The sequence below is a fragment of the Bos grunniens genome, chromosome 16, assembly GCF_055505025.1.
Source record: "Bos grunniens cultivar Pamir isolate PY7600 chromosome 16, Bosgru_T2T1.0, whole genome shotgun sequence".
Classification (NCBI taxonomy): Eukaryota; Metazoa; Chordata; class Mammalia; order Artiodactyla; family Bovidae; genus Bos; species Bos grunniens.
The window spans coordinates 23157406-23178830 of NC_141180.1; the positions used below are offsets into that span (position 1 = coordinate 23157406).

The 21425-nt window shown below is 39.2% G+C and overlaps 1 protein-coding gene across 1 annotated transcript in view; it reads right to left on the reverse strand.

Annotated features, from left to right (window-relative positions):
- Positions 1-21425, reverse strand: part of PAPPA2 (pappalysin 2) — a 315881-nt gene that overhangs the window by 146319 nt on the left and 148137 nt on the right. Inside the window, exons 8-11 of the mRNA XM_086342421.1 lie at positions 19207-19335; positions 15609-15700; positions 11132-11325; positions 8897-9043 (exon numbers count right to left, since the gene is read on the reverse strand). Of these exons, the coding sequence (XP_086198547.1) occupies positions 8897-9043; positions 11132-11325; positions 15609-15700; positions 19207-19335 (562 nt within the window). The remainder of the gene's footprint in view (positions 1-8896; positions 9044-11131; positions 11326-15608; positions 15701-19206; positions 19336-21425) is intronic.

Here is a 21425-nt window from a genome sequence, read left to right on the forward strand (position 1 = left end):
TGGGGTCACAAAGAGTTGGACATGACTGAGTGACTGAACTGAACTGAACTGAGCGCCAAAGAATTGATGCTTTTGAACTGTTGTGTTGGAGAAGACTTTTGAGAGTCCCTTGGACTGCAAGGACATCCAACCAGTCCATTCTAAAGGAAATAAGTCCTGAATATTCATTGGAAGGACTGATGCTGAAGCTGAAACTCGTATTTTGGCCACCTGATGTGAAGAACTGACTCATTGGAAAAGACCCTGATGCTGGGAAAGATTGAAGGTAGGAGGAGAAGGGGACGACAGAGGATGACATGGTTGGATGGCATCACCGACTCGATGGACATGGGTCTGAGCAAGCTCAGGGAGTTGGTGATGGACAAAGAAGCCTGGCGTGCTGCAGTCCATGGGGTTGCAAAGAGTTGGACATGACTGAGTGACTGAACTGAAATGATTTAATCTAAAAAGGGCAAGAAATATAAAAAAACAGAGTACGAGGGAAAAGTGAGAAACAAATGATTCCCTGGTAAATATAAAACTGCTTAGTTGCTAAATTGTTTTTGACTCTTTTGTGACCCCACACACTGTAGCTTGCCAAGCTCCTCTGTCCATGGGATTTCCCAGGCAAGATTATTAGAGTGGGCTGCCATTTCCTTCCAAGGGACCTTCCTGATCCAGGGATCAAATCCACATCTCCTGCATTCCTGCACTGGCAGGCAGATTCTTTACCACTGAGTCACCAGGGAAGCATCATTAATTACATTAAATGTAACTGGACTAAATACTACAATTGGAAAAAAAAGAATTTTAGATTTATATATATAGCGGTTTCTTAGATTTATTTATATTATTTACATATATATAAAGATATGTTGATTTCAAACAAAGTATATTAAATATAATTGCACAGAAGGATTAAAAGTAATAGAAGAGTAAACAATATGCAAACAAAAAAAGACATATCTATACTAATATTATACAAAGTTTATAGTGCAGCAAGAAATATTCTTAGAGATAGACATTTCTTAGTGTTAAAAGAGATAATCCACAAGGAAGATATAGTTCAGTTCAGTTCAGTCACTCAGTCGTGTCCAACTCTTTGCAACCCCATGAATTGCAGCACGCCAGGCCTCCCTGTCCATCATCAACTCCCAGAGTTCACTCAGACTCATGTCCATCAAGTCGGTGATGCCATCCAGCCATCTCATCCTCTGTCGTCCCATTCTCCTCCTGCCCCCAGTCCCTCCCAGCATCAGAGTCTTTTCCAATGAGTCAACTCTTCACATGAGGTAGCCAAAGTATTGGAGTTTCAGTTTTAGCATCAGTCCTTCCAATGAACACCCAGGATTGATCTCCTTTAGAATGGACTGGATGTATCTCCTTGCAGTCCAAGGGACTCTGAAGAGTCTTCACCAACACCACAGTTCAAAAGTATCAATTCTTTGGCACTCAGCTTTCTTCGCAGTCCAACTCTCACATCCATACATGACCACTGGAAAAACCATAGCCTTGACTAGATGGACCTTTGTTGGCAAAGTAATGTCTCTGCTTTTCAATATGCTATCTAGGTTGGTCATAACTTTCCTTCCAAGGAGCACGTGTCTTTTAATTTCATGGCTACAATCACCATCTGCAGTGATTTTGGAGCCCGCAAAAATGAAGTGTGACATTGTTTCCACTGTTTCCCCATCTGTTTCCCATGAAGTGATGGGACCAGATGCCATGATCTTCGTTTTCTGAATGTTGAGCTTTAAGCCAACTTTTTCACTATCCTCTTTCACTTTCATCAAGAGGCTTTTGAGTTCCTCTTCACTTTCTGCCATAAGGGTGGTGTCATCTGCATATCTGAGGTTATTGATATTTCTCATGGCAATCTTGATTCCAGCTTGTGTTTCTTCCAGCCCAGCATTTCTCATGATGTACTCTGCATAGACGTTAAATAAGCAGGGTGACAATATACAGCCTTGACATACTCATTTTCCTATTTGGAACCAGTCTGTTGTTCCATGTCCAGTTCTAACTGTTGCTTCCTGACCTGCATACAGGTTTCTCAAGAGGCAGGTCCGGTGGTCTGGTATTCCCATCTCTTTCAGAATTTTCCACAGTTTATTGTGATCCACACAGTCAAAGGCCTTGGCCTAATCAATAAAGCAGAAATAGATGTTTCTCTGGCACTCTCTTGCTTTTTTGATGATCCAGTGGATGTTGGCAATTTGTTCTCCGGTTCCTCTGCCTTTTCTAAAACCAGCTTGAACATCTGGAAGTTCATGGTTCACATATTGCTGAAGCCTAGCTTGGGGAATTTTGAGCATTACTTTACTAGCGTGTGAGATGAGTGCAATTGTGCGGTAGTTTGAGCATTCTTTGGCATTGCCCTTCTTTGGGATTGGAATGAAAACTGACCTTCTCCAATCCCATGGCCACTGCTGAGTTTTCCAAATTTGCTGGCATATTGAGTGCAGCACATTCACAGCATCATCTTTCAGGATTTGGAATAGCTCAACTGGAATTCTATCACCTCCACTAGCTTTGTTCGTAGTGATGCTTTCTAAGGCCCACTTGACTTCACATTCCAAGATGTCTGGCTCTAGGTCAGTGATCACACCATCATGATTATCTTGGTCGTGAGGATTTTTTTGTACAGTTCTTCTGTGTATTCTTGCCACCTCTTCTTAATATCTTCTGCTTCTGTTAGGTCCATACCATAGGAGCAACCCCACGTCCAAAGAGCTGCTGCTGCATAGGCGCAGGAGGGCTGAAAGGAGCTACTCCACGTTCAAGGTCAGGAGGGGCGGCAGTGAGGAGATACCCCTTATCCAAGGTAAGAGAAACCCAAGTAGGACGGTAGGTGTTGTGAGACAGCATCAGAGGGCAGACACACTGAAACCACAATCACAGAAAACTAGCCAATCTGATCACATGGACCACAGCCTTGTCTAACTCAATGAAACTAAGTCATGCCATGTGGGGCCACCCAAGATGGGCAGGTCATGGTGGAGAGGTCTGACAGAATGTGGTCCACTGGAGAAAGGAATGGCAAACCACTTCAGTAGTCTTGCCTTGAGAACCCCATGAACAGTATGAAAGGGCAAAATGACAGGATACTGAAAGAGGAACTCCCCGGGTTGGTAGGTGCTCAATATGCTACTGGAGATCCATGGAGAAATAACTCCAGAAAGAATAAAGGGATGGAGCCAAAGCAAAAACAATACCCAGTTGTGGATGTGACTGGTGATAGAAGCAAGGCCCAATGCTGTAAAGAGCAATATTGCATAGGAACCTAGAATGTCAGGTCCATGAAAGCAAGGCAAATTGGAAGTGGTCAAACAGGAGATGGCAAGAGTGAATGTCAACATTCCAGGAATCAGCGAACTAAAATGGACTGGAATGGGTGTATTTAACTCAGATGACAATTATATCTACTATTGTGGGCAGGAATCCCTAAGAAGAAATGGAGTAGCCATCATGGTCAAGAAAAGAGTCCGAAATGCAGTACTTGGAGGCAATCTCAAAAATGACAGAATGATCTCTGTTCGTTTCCAAGGCAAACCATTCAATACCATGGTAATCCAAGCCTATGTCCCAATCAGTAATGCTGAAGAAGCTGAAGTTGATGGTTCTATGAAGACCTACAAGACCTTCTAGAACTAACACCCCCAAAAGATGTCCTTTTCATTATAGGGGACTGTAATGCAAAAGTAAGAAGTCAAGAAATACCTGGAGTAACAGGCAAATTTGGCCTTTGAGTATGGCATGAAGCAAGGCAAAGGCTAATAGAGTTCTGCCAAGAGAATGCACTGGTCATAGCAAACAGTCTCTTCCAACAACACAAGAGAAGACTCTACACATGGACATCACCAGATGGTCAACACTGAAATCAGACTGATTATATTCTTTGCAGCCAAAGATGGAGAAGCTCTATACAGTCAGCAAAAACAAGACCGGGAGCTGACTGTGGCTCAGATCATCAACTCCTTATTGCCAAATTCAGACTTAAATTGAAGACAGTGGGGAAAACCACTAGACCATTCAGGTATGACCTAAATCAAATCCCTTATGATTATACAGTGCAAGTGAGAAACAGATTTAAGGGACTAGATCTGATAGACAGAGTGCCTGATGAACTATGAATGAAAGTTTGTGACATTGTACAGGAGACAGGGATCAAGATCATCCCCATGGAAAAGAAATGCAAAAAAGCAAAATGGCTGTGTGAGGAGCTCTTACAAAGCTGTGAAAAGAAGAGAAGCGAAAAGCAAAGGAGAAAAGGAAAGATATAAGCATCTGAATGCAGAGTTCCAAAGAATAGCAAGGAGAGATAAGAAAGCCTTCCTCAGGGATCAGTGCAAAGAAATAGGGGAAAACAACAGAATGGGAAAGATACAGTAAGTTCTAAAATCATCTACTGGCAGTAGTTTCATTTTATGTAGTTTCCGTATACACAAATATCAGTTATCACAATTTAGGTATATAATACCAGATAATGTGATTCAAATTTCAACTAGCAAAAAGTATTAATTGTAACTGCAGAAAGTGTAAACTCCATGAATAGTCCTTCCGTATCACCATATAAATCACCATATAAATAACCAATGAGAATCATGATAAAGTGACCAATTACATCTCTTCATTCAAATTGTCATTGATTGGTCCCTGTGTACCTGTTATTTTGTTCACACAGAGACAGAAAAATGTGCAGCTGCATTGTCTCGTCTCCCACTGACATATTACCCACATGACATTTTACAAAAATGGATAATCAAAAGAAGGGATCTCTAGGAAAGATGAAAGTGTGGCAAAGAAATAAAAAATTATAATGCTGGAGGTGAAATTTGAATGAAAGGTAAATAGAATTATAGATGAAATAATTGGGTATGGGAATGCTGCTGCTGTTGCCATTTGAGAGACTCTGTATTTGCAGCCAGAGGAACTTAGTGAAAATGAAATTATCAGCAAAAAGGAGTAAAGTGGTTGTGACAAAAAGGATAAAGATGTCCCAGAGGAAATGATGCCAAGAAAAAATTCATATCAAAAGAACTCTCAGAGATGTTTCATAACATTGAAAGTGTAAAGTACCATAAAGTATTAGAAGATAATCAAACTTGGAAAGGAATATTACAATTCACAATGGCATAGAAAAATTGCTTGCTTTGTAATATAAGTCATATGACGCAAAAAAAGGCAAGAATTGTTAAAACTATGCTTGTAAATTTATTTTACAAAGAAATGAAACACTAATTCTCTGTAATGTTTTAAATTATGAGTTAAATTTTACTATTTTTTCATTTTATTTCACATATACTTCTAAAAATAAAAGTTTTTAATGTTGTGACAAACATATCATGTAACAATTGTAATTTTCACCATTGGTTATTTAGCTTGCTTTGTACAGTTTTAGGATACATGGTCATTTTGTGTTTCCACGCTACAAAGTGAGAATTGCCTGAATATTTAATAATAGTCTCAAAATGTAAATAAATCAATGCGTAGATCAACCACTGGCAAAAATAAAAGAGAAACAGGCAAATTTAAGATTATGGTAAGAAAGTCTAACACATGTATCTCAGTAACTGGTGGAAAGAGTATCAAGGAAAATATACAATATGGGAAATTTTAACAACATGATGGATGAACTTGATCTATGTTAAATATATAGAATGCTATATCCAACTATTTCAGACTACATATTTCTTTCAAAGTACATGTAATATTTATCAATATTAACCATATTGTTGTTGTTTAGTCAGTAAGTTGTATCTAACTCTTTTGTTACCCTATGGACAGTAACCTGCCAGGCTCCTCTATCCATGGGATTTTCCAGGCAGGAATACTGGAGAAGGTGGCCATTTCCTTCTCCGGGGATCTTCCCAAACCTGGGATCGAACCTGCATCTCCTATTTGGCAGGCAGATTCTTTACCACTGAGCCACCAGGAAAGCCCAATTAACCATATGTTTTTCCATAATTCAAAGGTCAACAAATTAAAAAGGCTTGACATCATACCAAATATAATCTTTAAGCACAGAAGACTCTAGCTATAAATCAAAAACAAAAAATAAATAATTTCCAAACAAATATTTGGACATTCATCAGCATATTTATATATAACTCAGGGATCAAAAAAGTAATCAAATAAAAATTAGAAAATATGTTTGAACTGAATGATAATAGAAATAAGACATATGAAATGTAATATGTTGCAAAAGTCACATTTAGAAAGAAATTTGCCACCTTAATGTTTATATTTTAAAAAGAAAGAAGCTAAAAATTAATGATCTAAGCATCATCTCAAGAGCAAATTAAATGTAAACATAAAAAGAGGCAATAATGAAAATAAGAGCACACATGTATGCTACTTTCATTATTTCCTTCCTTTTATGTTTACATATGTATATTTATGTATATATGTATATATATATATAAGCATACATATATACACACATGTATAATCTTTGGTTCTATAAAAACATTAATGAAAGATTAATGTAACTGTTAAGTCTTTAGCAATACTAAGCAAAAAAATAAAAGAGAGAAGCCAAAAATTAGCCAAGAATAACTAAAAAAAGTCCTAGGGAGTATAGAAATATACAAAATAAGAGAGCATTACGAAAAACTTAATGCCAACAAATTCAAAATTTTAGGAAAAAAATGGACAAATTATTTGGGAAAAAAAAATAACTTCTTCCAAAGTTAACCTAAGAAGAAATAGAAAGCCCCAATTCTGCAATATTTGGTTTAAGATTTTAACATATATTTAAATATTTTCCTCAAAGAAAATACCAGACTCAGATAGCTTTACTGATGAAGTTCACGAAAATTTAACACCAACCTTTCACAAAATATTCCAGAAAACTGGGGAATAAAGGAAACTTACTCTAGGAGTCAAACCTGGCCTTCATCATAAACCTGACAAGATAGTAACATTTTTCTTTTTTAATGTAGGGACCAAGCTCTAATGAATATAAAAGAAAAAACACTTAATATATTCACAAAAAGTATCCAAAACTATTGGCAAAGGATTATACATTGCCTTCAAGTTGTTATTTTGGTGGCTCAGATGGTAAAGAATCTGCTTGCAATGCAGGAGACCCAGGTTTGATCCCTGGGTCAGGAAGATCCCTAGAGAAGAAAATGGCTACCCACTCCAGGATTCTTGCCTGGAGAATTCCATGGACAGAAGAGCCTGGTGGGCTACAGTCCATAGGGTCACAAGAATCAGACATGACTGAGCAACTAACATTTTCACTTTCAATGGTGGTTCTAGTTCTAGGGGGAAAAAATCTTGATCCCTACCTCACACAATATGTAAAAATTCCAGAGGATTGTAGATCTATATATAAAAGGTGAAACAATAACGTTTCTAGAAGATAACATAGGAAAGTATGTCTTTGTGGTAAGCAAAGACTTCTTAATATAGTACACGATTAGCACTAACCATAAAGAAAAAGAAAAATAAATTGGATTGTGGTAAAATTTAGAACTCTTCATCAAATACACCACTAAGAGTAAAAAAAAAAAAAAAGTAAGCCATGAAATGCTGGAAAATATTAAATAATATACAACTGAAATATGATTTATATATTCCAAAAATTGTAAAGAAATCATATAAATTAAGAAGAAAATGACAGTCCAATAGAAGATTGAGCAAAAGACTTGAATAAACCCTTCAGAAAAAAAGAGGGAAAAAGGATATATCGATACAAATGGCTGATATACATATAAACATTACAACTTCATTAGTCAAAATGTAAATGTAAATTGAAACCATAGGGAGGTACATTTACATACTTAATGGTTAAAATTAAGACTTAAAATACTAAGTAATCAGTAAAAATATAAAGCAATTGCCTCATAAGCCTCTGTTGGGAGTATAAACTAGTATAACCAAGTAGAACACCATTTGGTATTATCTACTAAAGCTGATCATCTGCCTAATTACTATCTAGCAGTTCCAAATATCGGAGAAGGCAATGGCAGCCCATTCCAGTACTCTTGCCTGGAAAATCCCATGGATGGAGGAGCCTGGTAGGCTGCAGTCCATGGGGTCGCTGAGAGTTGGACACGACTGAGCGACTTCACTTTCACTTTTCACTTTTATGCATTGTAGAAGGAAATGGCAACCCACTCCAGTGTTCTTGCCTGGAGAATCCCAGGGACAGGGGAGCCTGGTGGGCTGCCATCTATGCGGTTGCACAGAGTCCACGACTGAAGTGACTTAGCAGCAGTTCCAAATATACCCAACTGTCTGTATACATTCACCAAAAGAAATGTACAGAAGTGTTTATAGCAGAACTATTTGTAATATACAATAGAGAAAAATTAGAAATAAACGAAAGTTTCATTACTATGATTAATTAAAGTATGGCCCATTGATGCACTGGAATTCTGCTCCACAGTGGACATGAACACTACTGCTAAGTATAGCAGCCTGAATGAATCCCAGAGATAGAATGCTGAGTAAGAAAGAATCAGACGCAAATAGTACAGACTGTCAAATTTTTCACATAAAATACAAACAGGCAAAACTAATCTTTGGTGATAAATGGAAAAATAGTAGATACCTCTGTAGTATAAAGAGAGGGAGAATGACAGAGCCTTTTGGGGGTGATGTTAATTTTCTGTTTTTTGATCTCTGTGGTGGTTAGAGAGGATGTTTACTTTGTAAAAATTTATCAATCCTTTCTGATTTTTGTACTTTTCTATATGTGTATTACACTTTGATAGAGTGATTGCTTAAAAGAAAAGTCCAACATTCAAAGAGAAATGAAAATAAATTCAAAACATAAGAACTTTTAGATGACAAAAGGAAATTTCCTGACATTCCAATGTATCATTTATACACACACACACACACACACACACACACACGCACAATCTATCCAGTTTTCACAAAAAAAAACATTTGGGTCACTTACTTTGAGCCAAACCTCATCCTCTCTCTGCAGGCTACCTTTTGGCTGCTTACTCCCTTCATCTTCAGGTCCATTTCCACTGGGGACACAGGGAAACCAACCAATTATGGGTCGGTGCTCTGGTAAATCTGGACGGTATGATGTGCAAACCTGAAACGCAATTTCAACCAAAAATTAGACATGAAGGGTGAGAGACAAGTAAAGATAATGAAACTCCCAGCTCAAAATCAATGTTTTCCTTTTTCTGAATGCCTCATGATGACATTATTGGCAAAAAACTTTTCTCAAGGTAGAATGTCTCAGTGCTCTCTCTTAGCCTCAATATCCAACTTTTCAGGGAGGAAGAACACACATGACAACTTACAGCCCATTGGTGGTCCAGGGACCTTGCTCAACGAATTCTCCTGGCACGTTTCAGACAACTGCTCCTAGGATTAGTTAGGGAAATCTGTCCAAGACGATGATTCTGTCCTTACCAGGAAGGATCTACTGGCCCAGGAGTGAGACAACCGAGTCAAGGAAACACTAAGATGGGAAAAGGAACCAGAAAAGAGAAATTCCAGAAAAATTTTCCCACTTCACTTGGGGAAGACAGACAAGCTAGACTAAAAGCCGCTTTAGAGAGCTGTTACTAACTCAGAATCACCTAACTTTCCTAACTTCCTACCACTGGGCATCAGAATGCTTGAGAAAGATGCCTTCAGAATTAGCGAAAGGAGCGAGACAGGCATGGCTAATTGGCTGTCCATATCCATACCTCCCTCTTTCTTATTAATTCTAATCTTGGTCAAGGTGACAGTGTATCCAGCTATAAACGCTCATCTCCTCAGGGTCCCTTACAGCTAAGGCTGGTGAAGTGACCTGGATCTGAACAATGGGATGTTGGTAGATGCCTATATTCCTGGAACAGCTCCCGTTTTGCCACTAAAAACAGACTCAGCTCGCATGCATTTATTTCCCTTTGACCTTCCCTCTTCTTCCTGCTTGAATAATGACTTCACACCTGGAGGGCAGTAGTCGTCTCATGAGCTTGAGGAAGAAAACTGCAAGTCAAGTGTGGAAAGAGCCAAAATCTCAGAGACACTTAGGTCCTTGATGAGTTCCTTGACCTGGACCACTAGCCTTGGCTAGTTCCTCAGTCTCTTGGGCTGTCTCCTCAAGACCAAAAACCAATGATTTGCCTCTGGCCTAAAATACCTAGAGAGCTATTAACAAATCTTACTTCTGTCAAAAATGACTATATTACTTATTGTTATAAAGCATGGAAGAGTATATTTGGCAATGGAAACATCTAGAATAGCATTCAAAAACCAAAGCCCTTAATCTTTGGGTTTCCCTGATGGCTCAGACAGTAAAGAATCCACCTGCATGGCAGGAGAACCACGTTCTATCCCTGGGTTGGGAGGATCCCCTGGAGGAGGGAATGGCAACCCACTCCAGTATCTTGCCTCCCACGGACAGAGGAGCCCAGTGGGCTATAGTCCATGGGGTTGCAAAGAGTCTGACACAACTGAACAATTAACAATTTCACTTTTTTCACTTAATCTTCTTTTAGGTATTTATAATTCACAGAAGTCAGTCCTCAAAGCTCTCGGAAGATCTTCTATTTACTTAGGTAGATATTCATGGAAAATTGTGTGCCTATGGATTTGATTTAGTACTAATTCTAGAAAGTCTTTAATAATAATAATTTTTAAATCAAATTATATTTTGATCTTTAATATATATCTTAAATTTCACTTGATCCTTGCAATAAACCTTGAGTTAAATGCAAAAGATTTACATATGAGATAATTGGGGCCCAGAGAAGTTGAGTGACTTGCCAAATGTCACTTAGTAATAATCATAATGATAATGATAGATCCAACAGTGTCATCCAAGTATTCTGACTTTACTGCTCGTTTATCTTCTTTCAAGATAAATTCTTCCAAACTCAAAGCCTAAGTGTAATTTCTGACATGCATATTATAAGGCTAATTTTGAGATGCTTTTGTGTACTTTTAAGCCAGTTATTGCATAGTCAAAGGTTCCTAGATGAAAACTAGTGAAGGTAAGTGGGGTGAGGGTTGGGGAGGAGATTTAACTGATAGCCTAGAAGCTTTTCATTTAACATTATTTTATTCTGAGTTTGTTAACTAAATTTGGCATCAAAGTTAGGAGAAAAAAATGTAAGCTCAAGGTCAGTATCTGGGGGAATCACTTAACAATTTTGTTTACCCTTGACTAGTCTTAACTTACCATGGAGTGAGGTGCTCCAGTTACCAAGGAAGCAGGACATTTCTTCTTGTCTTCATGAGAAGAAAAAGCTTGGGTAGCCCACTGATCCAGGTATCCTTTGGGAGTATAGAGGCCACAGTCTACAATGCTGGTTTCCTTCTCAAAAGGCTCACATATTCCATCTCCCTCATGTATATAGCACAGGCTTGGTTCCCCTGTCAAGAAACATTGTTTGACATTTGAAAAGGTATTTTTATATAAGTAAAAATAATTACATTTTTACTCCAGCTGCTAGAGAGAATCCTGTAACTACTAACCAGTCTAATGCCCACCTCAAACATATAGATATCATACCCCTAAAGAAGGATACATTTTCATGGGGAGAATGGTAAAATCCATTGAGATAATAAAAAGTCTACAAAGTGGGTAGGGTTAGGGGAGAAGGAACAGGAAGGAAAAAAGCAGCTGTGGGGTGGATATAGAAAGAAACTTTAAGGAATCATTGAGCAAAGTACTAGGGGAAGCTAGGTAAAAGAATAAAGGAAATTAAATAGATGGTAGGATGTGATATGTACTTGGAACCTCATCATAGTCTTTGAAATTTTAAATAAAACATTTGAGGGATTTGTTTTCAATTACATTTTTGCTGCTGTATTTCTTCAGTTAACCATGCAATTTGCTCTGAAATGGACAATATGGGCTCCAGGTTTATAAGGGTTACACATCTATTATTGTCTTACAATAACCATGTGAGGTATGTATTTTTTGTTTGTTTCATCAATAGACAATCTGAGACTCCATGATTATAAGTGATTTGTCAAAGTTCCCTTGATGCAGAAGCAGTACTGCTTGGCTTTGAGCCAGGCTTACAGGAAGCAGGTTCAGGGGCTTTCTCTTACTCCACAGTACCTCAACCAAGGCAGAGAGACTGTCTTCAGGAGCAAATGTGTGAGTAATGAACATATGAGAACAATCACTGGGTCTGTAAAGCAAGCTATAATTCCTTGGACAAGGTCCTTACTTGCTTGTAGGATAACTTCTACTACGTGGATAGTCCTCACTAACTATAGATATATAAACTGCGTGGGTTTACATATCTTCAGTAACTTCAGTAAACTTCAGTCATGTCCAACTCTTGGGGACCCTATGGACTGTAGCCTGCTCTGTCCATGTAGGCTCCTCTGTCTATGGGATTCTCCAGGTAGGAATATGGAGTGGGTTGCCATGCCCTCCTCCAGGGGATTGTCATGGCCCAGGAATCAAACCCATGTCTCCTGTGTCTCCTGCATTGCAGGCAGATTCTTTACCCCTGAGCCACTTGATATGTAACTTAGCTTTCTTCAAATGTAAAAACCTGAGATGCAGTTATAAAGCCATTTATTTATTAAGTATTATTGCCCTGTCTACCCCTATTAGTAACACAATTCTAATTCTTCATTTCTACCTAAAATAATAGGACATGAAAATAAGATCAAGATTTAAAATAGATCAACCCATAGCTACATGGGCTTTCCAGGTGGCACTAGTGGTAAATAACCCACCTGCCAATGCAGGAGATATAAAAGGCACCAATGTGATCCCTGGGTTGGGAAGATCCCCTGGAGAAGGACATGGCAACCCACTCCAGCATTCTTCCCTAGAGAATCCCATGGACAAAGGAGCCTGGCAGGCTATAGTACATATGGTCACAAAGAGTCAGACACGACGAAAGCGACTGCATAGGTCCACATTCAGTAACATCACTAAAATTAACTGTTACTATTCCATTCTTTTAATTTTAAATTCTTTACAGAAATACCACAGGACTGCTTCAGTAATTTTTCAACTGTTCATCAACATGTAGTTACTAATTATTTTCCTTCATAATCTCTTCAAGTCAAAGACGCTTCTCTGGTAAATCTATCTCTACTTGCCAGGGGTATGCTCCTGTTCCGAGGACTTGGTTCTGAGCCTATTTTGGGTTTTCAACTCCTGTATGCCATTAAATCCAAGGCCTTTCTAAGTTACTCCCCAAAGCCAATATATGTGTATTTGGAATGACTTTTCCATGATTGTTCCATATATATATATATATATATATATATATACATGCATATATATGTATAGTTTATATGTTTATATAGTTTATATACATACACACATATATTCATACATATGCATGTATGTAGAGTTTAATATGTATGTGCATATTTTGAATATACACATATGTACATATGAATGTGTTTGTTTTATAATATATATTTTATGACATTTTATAGTATACATATGTATACATATCTTATTTTTCTATATAATCCAGTGACAGTCTCTCCTTGCTTCTTCTCTATTTTTTGTTTACCATCAACTTAAAAATTTTGCTTCTGTTTCTTCAAATCAATGCAAAAATAGCAGACCACTTTTATAACACATTTCACTATGGTTCCTTCAAACTTAGTCTCTTGAGAAATGATGGAACAGAACTATATGCTTAGCATATGCTATGAGCTTTAGAGCTATATGCTATAGAACTATAGAACTAAATAACTGAAATAAATATCTAGCTGTGGAATAGACCATTTTAACTTTGCCATGTAAAGCTAAAATAATTTAACTATGATCTTCCTGGAGTTGGAGGGTAAAGGAATATGAACCAAATTTAATGGAATTAAATGTGATGGAAACAAAGTAAGGTCCACTTTTAAGACAGATGAGATGAGCTGCAGTGGCAAAGGCTGTGTGTGTGTGTGTGTGTGTGTGTTTGTGTGTGTGTATCATGAGCCCATTATGTGAAAAAAGGAATGATGCAAACAGAGATGGCATTAACAAATACTGGTATACAGAAGAGGGGAGGTAATCGGTTCAGTGTATTTTACACAGCCAGACCGTATCTGGAGTATTGAATTCCTTTCTGGGCACTGACCACAGAAAGCATGCCAAGTTAGGGTAAATAGGAAAGGGCCTGGAAACCTAATCACATCAGGGGATGTTTGGACTGGAAAGGAGAATAATGGGGAGGCATTTCAAATATCTGAATGGTAGTCAAATAAAACAGGGAAAAAAAATGTAACCTCTGTAGTTTCATAGCAAGGAAAAAGCACTTGATTAAGAATTAGGAAAGCTGAGTTCCAATGCTGGCTTTGTAGACACTTCATTATATGCCCATGGACAAGTCACTAAAATGCTCTGAACATCAGTTTCCAAACCAGAAAGGGGGAGAAGAATTTTATAATAGATAAAGCCACTTTTAAACAGAATGGTCTTTCAAGGTGCAATCTTTACTGCTAGATGCATGTAAGAAAAGCTCGAGAACTGATACAGCAATTTCTATAAGGTAAAGAGGCTGCACATATGAAGGGATCAGGGTCTCTATTAGACTTGTGCTATACAGAGGGCACTGAACATAGTTTGTTATACGGATAGATGTAAGACCACTAAGATTTTATAATTTTATTATTCTGCTCAGGGAAGCAGGAGAATTTGTGTGTTCTTTGTGGTATTTAATACCTTAATAAATTATACATAATTATAATCATATCCAACTTTGTCTTGAAATTTAGAAACATTAAAATATTGTTAAATGCACTGCTTTAAAAAATAACTTTGCTGAGTAAATATGTTCCACAGAATTACTTCAATGTATGCACATAGGAGGGCTTCCCTGATGGCTCAGATGGTAAAGAATCCGCCTGCAATGCAGGAGACCCAGATTCGATACCTGGGTCGGGAAGATCCCCTGGAGAAGGGAAAGGCTACCCACTCCAGTGTTCTTGCCTGGAGAGTTACATGGACAGAGGAGCCTGGCAGGAGACAGCCCATGGGGTCCCAAAGAGTTGGACCTGACTGAGCGACTAAGTGTGCATGCTCATAGGAATGAAAAAATAATCTACAAAGAAGCCTGTTGATGGCTTTAATCAAAATCAGGGAAAGTGTTCTGGAGGGCCTTCCTGTGTGGCAAGAGTCTAGAGTCAATGGCACCTAGCAATAACATTACCAGTGATATTCCCGGATTAAGAAATTCTGTGTGTCACTCTTCATAATTTTATCTACTAAACACAGACACCAAGAGATATCTTGTACTCTCTTTGGCTTAAAACATGTCCCATCATAATTTTTATGTTGAATCTGTGATTGTGCTACTTGGCTGACAGTCTGATGTTAGACATGAGGACCCAAGAGCAATCTTTGGTAACATTAATCTAGGAGGCCAGGTAACTTAGTAGTTTAACATGTGGATTTGCTTCCCTGGTTCAAATCCTGACTTCATCACTGCCAGCTGTGTAAGAGAAAGCAAGTTATTTAAGCTCTCTGTGCCTCTGTTTAGTCTCCTTATATTTATTGTAGGGATTAAACAGGATAATATATGTGAAACAGTTAGTGCCAGGCACATAACAGACACAGCAAATGTTATCATTATTACCACTAAATTACACATTGCCAGATATCAAGGGATCACAAGAGTAAGAATTGGAGACACCTCCAAACATAGGATATAAGCCTGGGCAGGTGCTCCTAAACTCACCTACACAGTTGAAACCTTCCTCTAACTCACATGCCCTTGAGCAGCCATCTCCATTCAAAAGGTCTCCATCATCACACTCTTCTCCCAGGTTCCTACAAGGTAAAAGTACACATTCTGATATACAAACACACACACTTGTATACATAAAATGATTTTTCTCTTGTAGTTAACATCATTTTAAAAAGTATTTAGTTAGTTTTGGTTGCTGTGCCGGCTTTTCTCTAGTTTTAGGGAGCAAGGGCTACTCTCTCAGTGTGGTGTGTGGGTTTCTCATTGCAGTGGCTTTTCTCATTGTAGAGCATAGGGTCTAGGGTGTGAGGGCTTCCATAGCTGCAGGTCCCAGGATCTGAAGCACAGGCTCAATAGTTGTGGTACATGGGCTTAGTTGCCCTGAGGCATATGGGATCTTCCTGGATCAGGGAACCCATGATCTCCCATGAACCCATGAACCATGTCTCCTGCATTGGCAGGCAGGGCCTTCCAAAGTCACAAGAACAAAGTATGACACTCTATAGAGAGGTGGTATAGGCAGAGTTTAAAGGAACATTTTGATAAGGAGCTTTGTGAAGCCCAGTAGCCAAGCAGGTGTCACTACAGATGAAGCTGTTTCAAGGCTCAGGCTAGAATGTACAATGTCAGATTAGGAAGATGGCCCTTATCTTGTTCTGCCCCAGAACCCCAGACAGATGTGGCATCCTGGGACATGAGAATCTTAATTGGAGGACTGCTGTAGGAGATGCTACAACATAAGATCAAATGTTTTGTTCAAGCAGGGCTCTCTCTTGGTAGTAATGGTCACCTAGTCCTGCAGATACCTTAATTAGTGGGCAGCAGGTTTAAAATGAGGTAGCCATGGAAAACATCAACAACAACCAGATTTGTTCTGTGCACACGTTGAGTCATCCCTAGGTGATAGGGACAAAAGTGAAAGTGAAGTCACTCAGTCGCATCCAACTCTTTGCAACCCCATGGACTGTAGCCCTCCAGGCCCCTCGGTCCATGGAATTTTCCAGGCAAGACTACTGGGGTGGGTTGCCATTTCCTTCTCCAGAAGATCTTCCTGACCCAGGGATCAAACTGAGGTCTTCTGCATTGCAGGCAGACACTTTTACCGTCTGAGCCACCAGGGAAGCTCAAAATAGGGACAAAGTTGGTGATTAAGTAGTTAATTCCACTAGGGGATTGTATGTAGAAAAATATGGGTGACCCCTGTAAATTACTGATTACTCAGTTGAGCAGTTTTCAGTTCAGTTCAGTCGCTCAGTCGTGTCTGACTCTTTGCAACCCCATGAATCGCAGCACACCAGGCCTCCCTGTCCATCACCAAATCCCAGAGTTCACTGACTCACGTCCATCGAGTCAGTGATGCCATCCAGTCATCTCATCCTCTGTCATCCCCTTCTCCTCCTGCCCCCAATCCCTCCCAGCATCACAGTCTTTTCCAATGAGTCAACTCTTTGCACGAGGTGGCCAAAGTATTGGAGTTTCAGCTTTAGCATCATTCCTTCCAAAGAACACCCAGTACCGATCTCCTTTAGAATGGACTGGTTGGATCTTCTTGCAGGTTTACTTAACCGCAAAACCAAGCTGGCTTGCTTAGCAACAAAATCATGCAACAGAAGCACGAGACACTGCCCCCAAATGATCAAATAAGTGTTGTCATGAGACCCACATCCTGCCCAGTAAGCTCAGTAAGCTAATTATCCCTAGAACATTCTCTCTGCACACATAAAAAACAATAATTTGCAGACCAAGCTTGATCAAGTAGGGACAAGAAAACTCCCCTGCTCAACCAGGAGGAAGAGCTGATGATGGAAGCATGGCATCTACTCAAGAAAGACAAAGAAGTTCTTCTCCCCCTCCCCACTTTTCCTTTGATTATAAAACTGTAGCCCAGTATGTTCTCTGGTTGAGAACCTTCACCACTACTGCCTCCTGCCAATCCTTGCCAGCTTATAAGTCTTACAAGCATCCTAATCTAATAAATCACTTCTTATCTATCACTTTGCCTATAGCTGAATTCTTTTCTTTGCTGAGACGTAAAGGACTGTGGTACTGGAGCTCTTGCGAGCCCCTGAAATGTCACCTAATGGTTTCACAGGGAGATATTTAATTGAGATGGGGGCGGGGGGGAGGGTAAGCTGAGACTGAGGCAGAAGGTGGCCTCAGCAAACTAGCAAGGTTTGGGTATTAAAGTGATCTCAGTCTCTTGGATGTATTTCTGAAGTCTGGGAACATTTGGTGTTTATACTACTATGAAAAGGAGTAGACTTACACTAAAGCTTAAGAATCTTAGAAGATTGAGAAGACAAACAATATTTAGTAATTACTAAACAATGGGATAAAACCCCAAGAAAGGCTATAGATTGCTTTCAATTAGGCCTTCAAGATACAAGATATTTTTACTTGATCTGGAAAGCTAAAAACAAGCCATCTTATTAGGATACAGACTCTGAGACAAATTACAGTACCTGGGCTTCCAGTCTTTTACTCCCAGCAGCTTTATATAAACAACATATTAGGTGAGCTAAGCATTTAGAATAGATTAATATAGGGTGGTCACTGGGACATGGGAATATTCAGTGAAAAATTTTGGCAAGTGCCTGGCAAATCAGAATGAATTAAGTTGATATCACTAAAGGGCATAGAGAAAGACCATAAAGAAAGCTGAGCACTGAAGAATTGATGCTTTTGAACTGTGGTGTTGGAGAAGTCTCTTGGGAGTCTCTTGGACTACAAGGAGATCAAACTAGTCAATCCTAAAGGAAATCGGTCCTGAATAGTCTATGGAAGGACTGATGCTAAAGCTGAAGCTCCAATACTTTGACCACCTGATGCAAAGAACTGACTCATTGGAAAAAGACCCTGATGCTGGGAAAGACTGAAGGCAGGAGAAGAAGGGGACGACAGAGGGTGAGATGGTTGGATGGCATCACTGACTTTATGGAAATGAGTCTAAGCAAGCTCAGGGAGTTGGTGATGGACAAGGAAGCCTAGTATGCTACAGTCCCTGGTGTTGCAAAGAGTCAGACATGACTGAGAGATTGAAATAACTAACTAACTAAAGGGCAACAGGAAAAGGAAGGTAGTATGTTAAGAAATCAAAAGAGTGATTCCATTTTTACCTTGGTGCTTTTATAGAATAGTTGTAAATTGCATTGCAATGAGGTCTTCCAGGGATCAAATGAGCAACTGAAGCTCATAAAGCTATAATGACTTTCCTTGGGTCATAAGACAGGCAACTGATCCAAAAGATACCCTCACATCCTCTTTTAGCGTCATTTGGCAATAACCTTCTCCACCATGAATTCCTTCCCTGAATCACTGCCCAGCACTTGTTCTCTGAAACCTGAAGAAGATCCCCACAGAATCAGCCCCAATATCTTGGTACTAAATGAAAATGGGTCCATCCTTAACTATGTAGAGATGTGAATGACCCCTCAAGATCACTACCAGGTCCCAGATTTTGTTCAATACCAGAATCACACAGTGCCTTGCCCCTTTCACTTCCCAAACCAGTCTCAAGGTGAACCCTCATGGTCCAAGCAAGGCGGGACATCCTCTGACACCCAGCCCAAGGCACCCAGTATGTCCTCACCTTGCAACCTTCCCATCTCCACAGTAAGGAGCTCCATGGATGTGGCTCAGAGGAGGTGAAGCTTCTCCCAGTTCTGCTCCAGCTGCAGCTTGAACTTGGTACCGATACATCTGCCCAGGCATGACCTCCCTGTGGAAACCAATGGGCTGTAACCATACATCTGGGAAGTGGAGCAGGCCCTGGGTCTTTTTCAGATGGTGTGAAGGAATTTTAAATAAATATTACAGGGAATATAAATGTTAAACATGAGCCATGTTGTTTGAAACAAAGAGCAGGGCATATAGTCTGACAGAGCATTTGAAACCATATTCATCTTTGTATTCCCAGCACCTTTTATATAGTCAATGTACAACAAGTGGTTGTTTAGTGAACGCTGAACCAACTAACAGTCCTACACAATCCAGGAGGATGGTATTTCGAGCATATCTTTACCATGTTACATAAACATACACACACAAACCCACCAACTTTGAAAACCTAGTCTTCTATATCACTGCATGTGTGCGTACATGCTAAGTTGCTTCAGTCATGTCCACCTCTTTGTGACCCTATGGACCATAGCCAGCCAGGCTCCTCTTTCCATGGAATTCTCCAGGCAAGAATACTGGAGTGGGTTGCTGTGCCCTCCTCCAGGGGATCTTCCTGATCCAGGGATCAAACCTGTGTCTCATGTCTCCTACATTGGCAGGCAGGTTCTTTACCACTAGCCCCACCTGGGAAACTCCTCTGTATCATTGAAATGATTGTAAAGCTGAAGATGAAAGCTTCAGAGTTTGGGCTCAGCAAGGCCCTTCTTGGGTCCGTGAATCATAGTTTTCTTTCAAGAGAATTCTTGTCTCTCAAGAGAATTCTTGTCTTGAGGAGACTGAATGCTTATGAGGAAAAGCAACTTTCTCCTAGAAGGAGATGAGAAAATCTTCCATCCTTATTTTAGGGATGCAAGAAATTCCACAACTGGAAATGCATTAAATGACTCCTCAGCTCCAAAATACATATAAACCAGGAATGGAGTTTTATCAATTGATACCAGAGATGGAAGGAGTTTATTGGACTATCTGGAGCCCAAGAGCACTAATCAAGTGGAGACTGTGAGAGACTGAACGTTTGCAAGGGGGCCAGTGGTGTGGGGGTTGGAGGGGAGCTGCTGGTTCCAAAGATGAATTCTGCCTTCAACTTAATTTTTATCTAACGCTTACCCTAATTGGAAAAGTACCACTAGAGTCAAGCTAGAATGGGAGTGACTTAGGAGAATAGGATCTCAAAGGGCTATTGGTTCTCCCACAAGAGGTACCCACAGATGTCCTGCTAAAGCCCTCTCTGCTTTAGCACACTCTTCAACTCAACCACAAAGCTTCTACTCTTCTGCTTGATGCTGCAAGCAGCAAACAGGAAATGTCACGGGGTTTCAAAAACACCTTTAAACATCTCTGTACTGGTTTTTAGTTATTTTAATAGGAAAGACACCTAAATATTAAAGACTTTTAAATTTCCAAATTAGTTTTCTGTAGGGAAGCACTCTTTTCATAAGACTGCCAGGTATTTCAAAAGCAAAACAAGTTTTATATCCTAATCAATTCTGATGGCTCCCCTTTCACAGGGAGGTTTCTGTCTGACTTCTCATCCAGCCATGCATAAAAGTCTTACACTGATCTCTAGCTGGTAAAGGATTGGAAAGAAGCATCAGGACATGTTTACGCTTCTTGGGGAGAAAACTCAGCAGCAGGTAGCCCCAATCTTCAATGAGCTGAGTTTGTAAAAGTAATGTGTTACTAAGGAACCAAAATGAGATTTAGTCAGAAAATTGGATTTTATTCTTGAGTTTGCCACTTACTAGCTCTGTTCAACAAAATTAAAGTTAAGCCTTAGTTCCCTCATCTATAAAATAGAATATTATTATCCTTAAATGTTTTTTGTGTGTAAGTGTATGTGTGAGAATGTGTGTATATCAAGTTAGATAATAAATATCATTAAATAGCTCATGCTTTGAAAATCATGAAGTTAAAAAATATCACTAGATAGCTTATATTTTGAAAATCATGATGAGGGAACACAAAACTTGACTTACTAAATGTAACAAAAATAACAATAAAAAATTATTTAAAAAGATAAAAAATAACATTTTAATTGGCTTACTAAAGAAAGTCCCCCTAAATAACATTTTTTTTCTTTTCAGACCTATCCCATGATCTATCCTCCCATTTGCACGAACTTTTTGACCA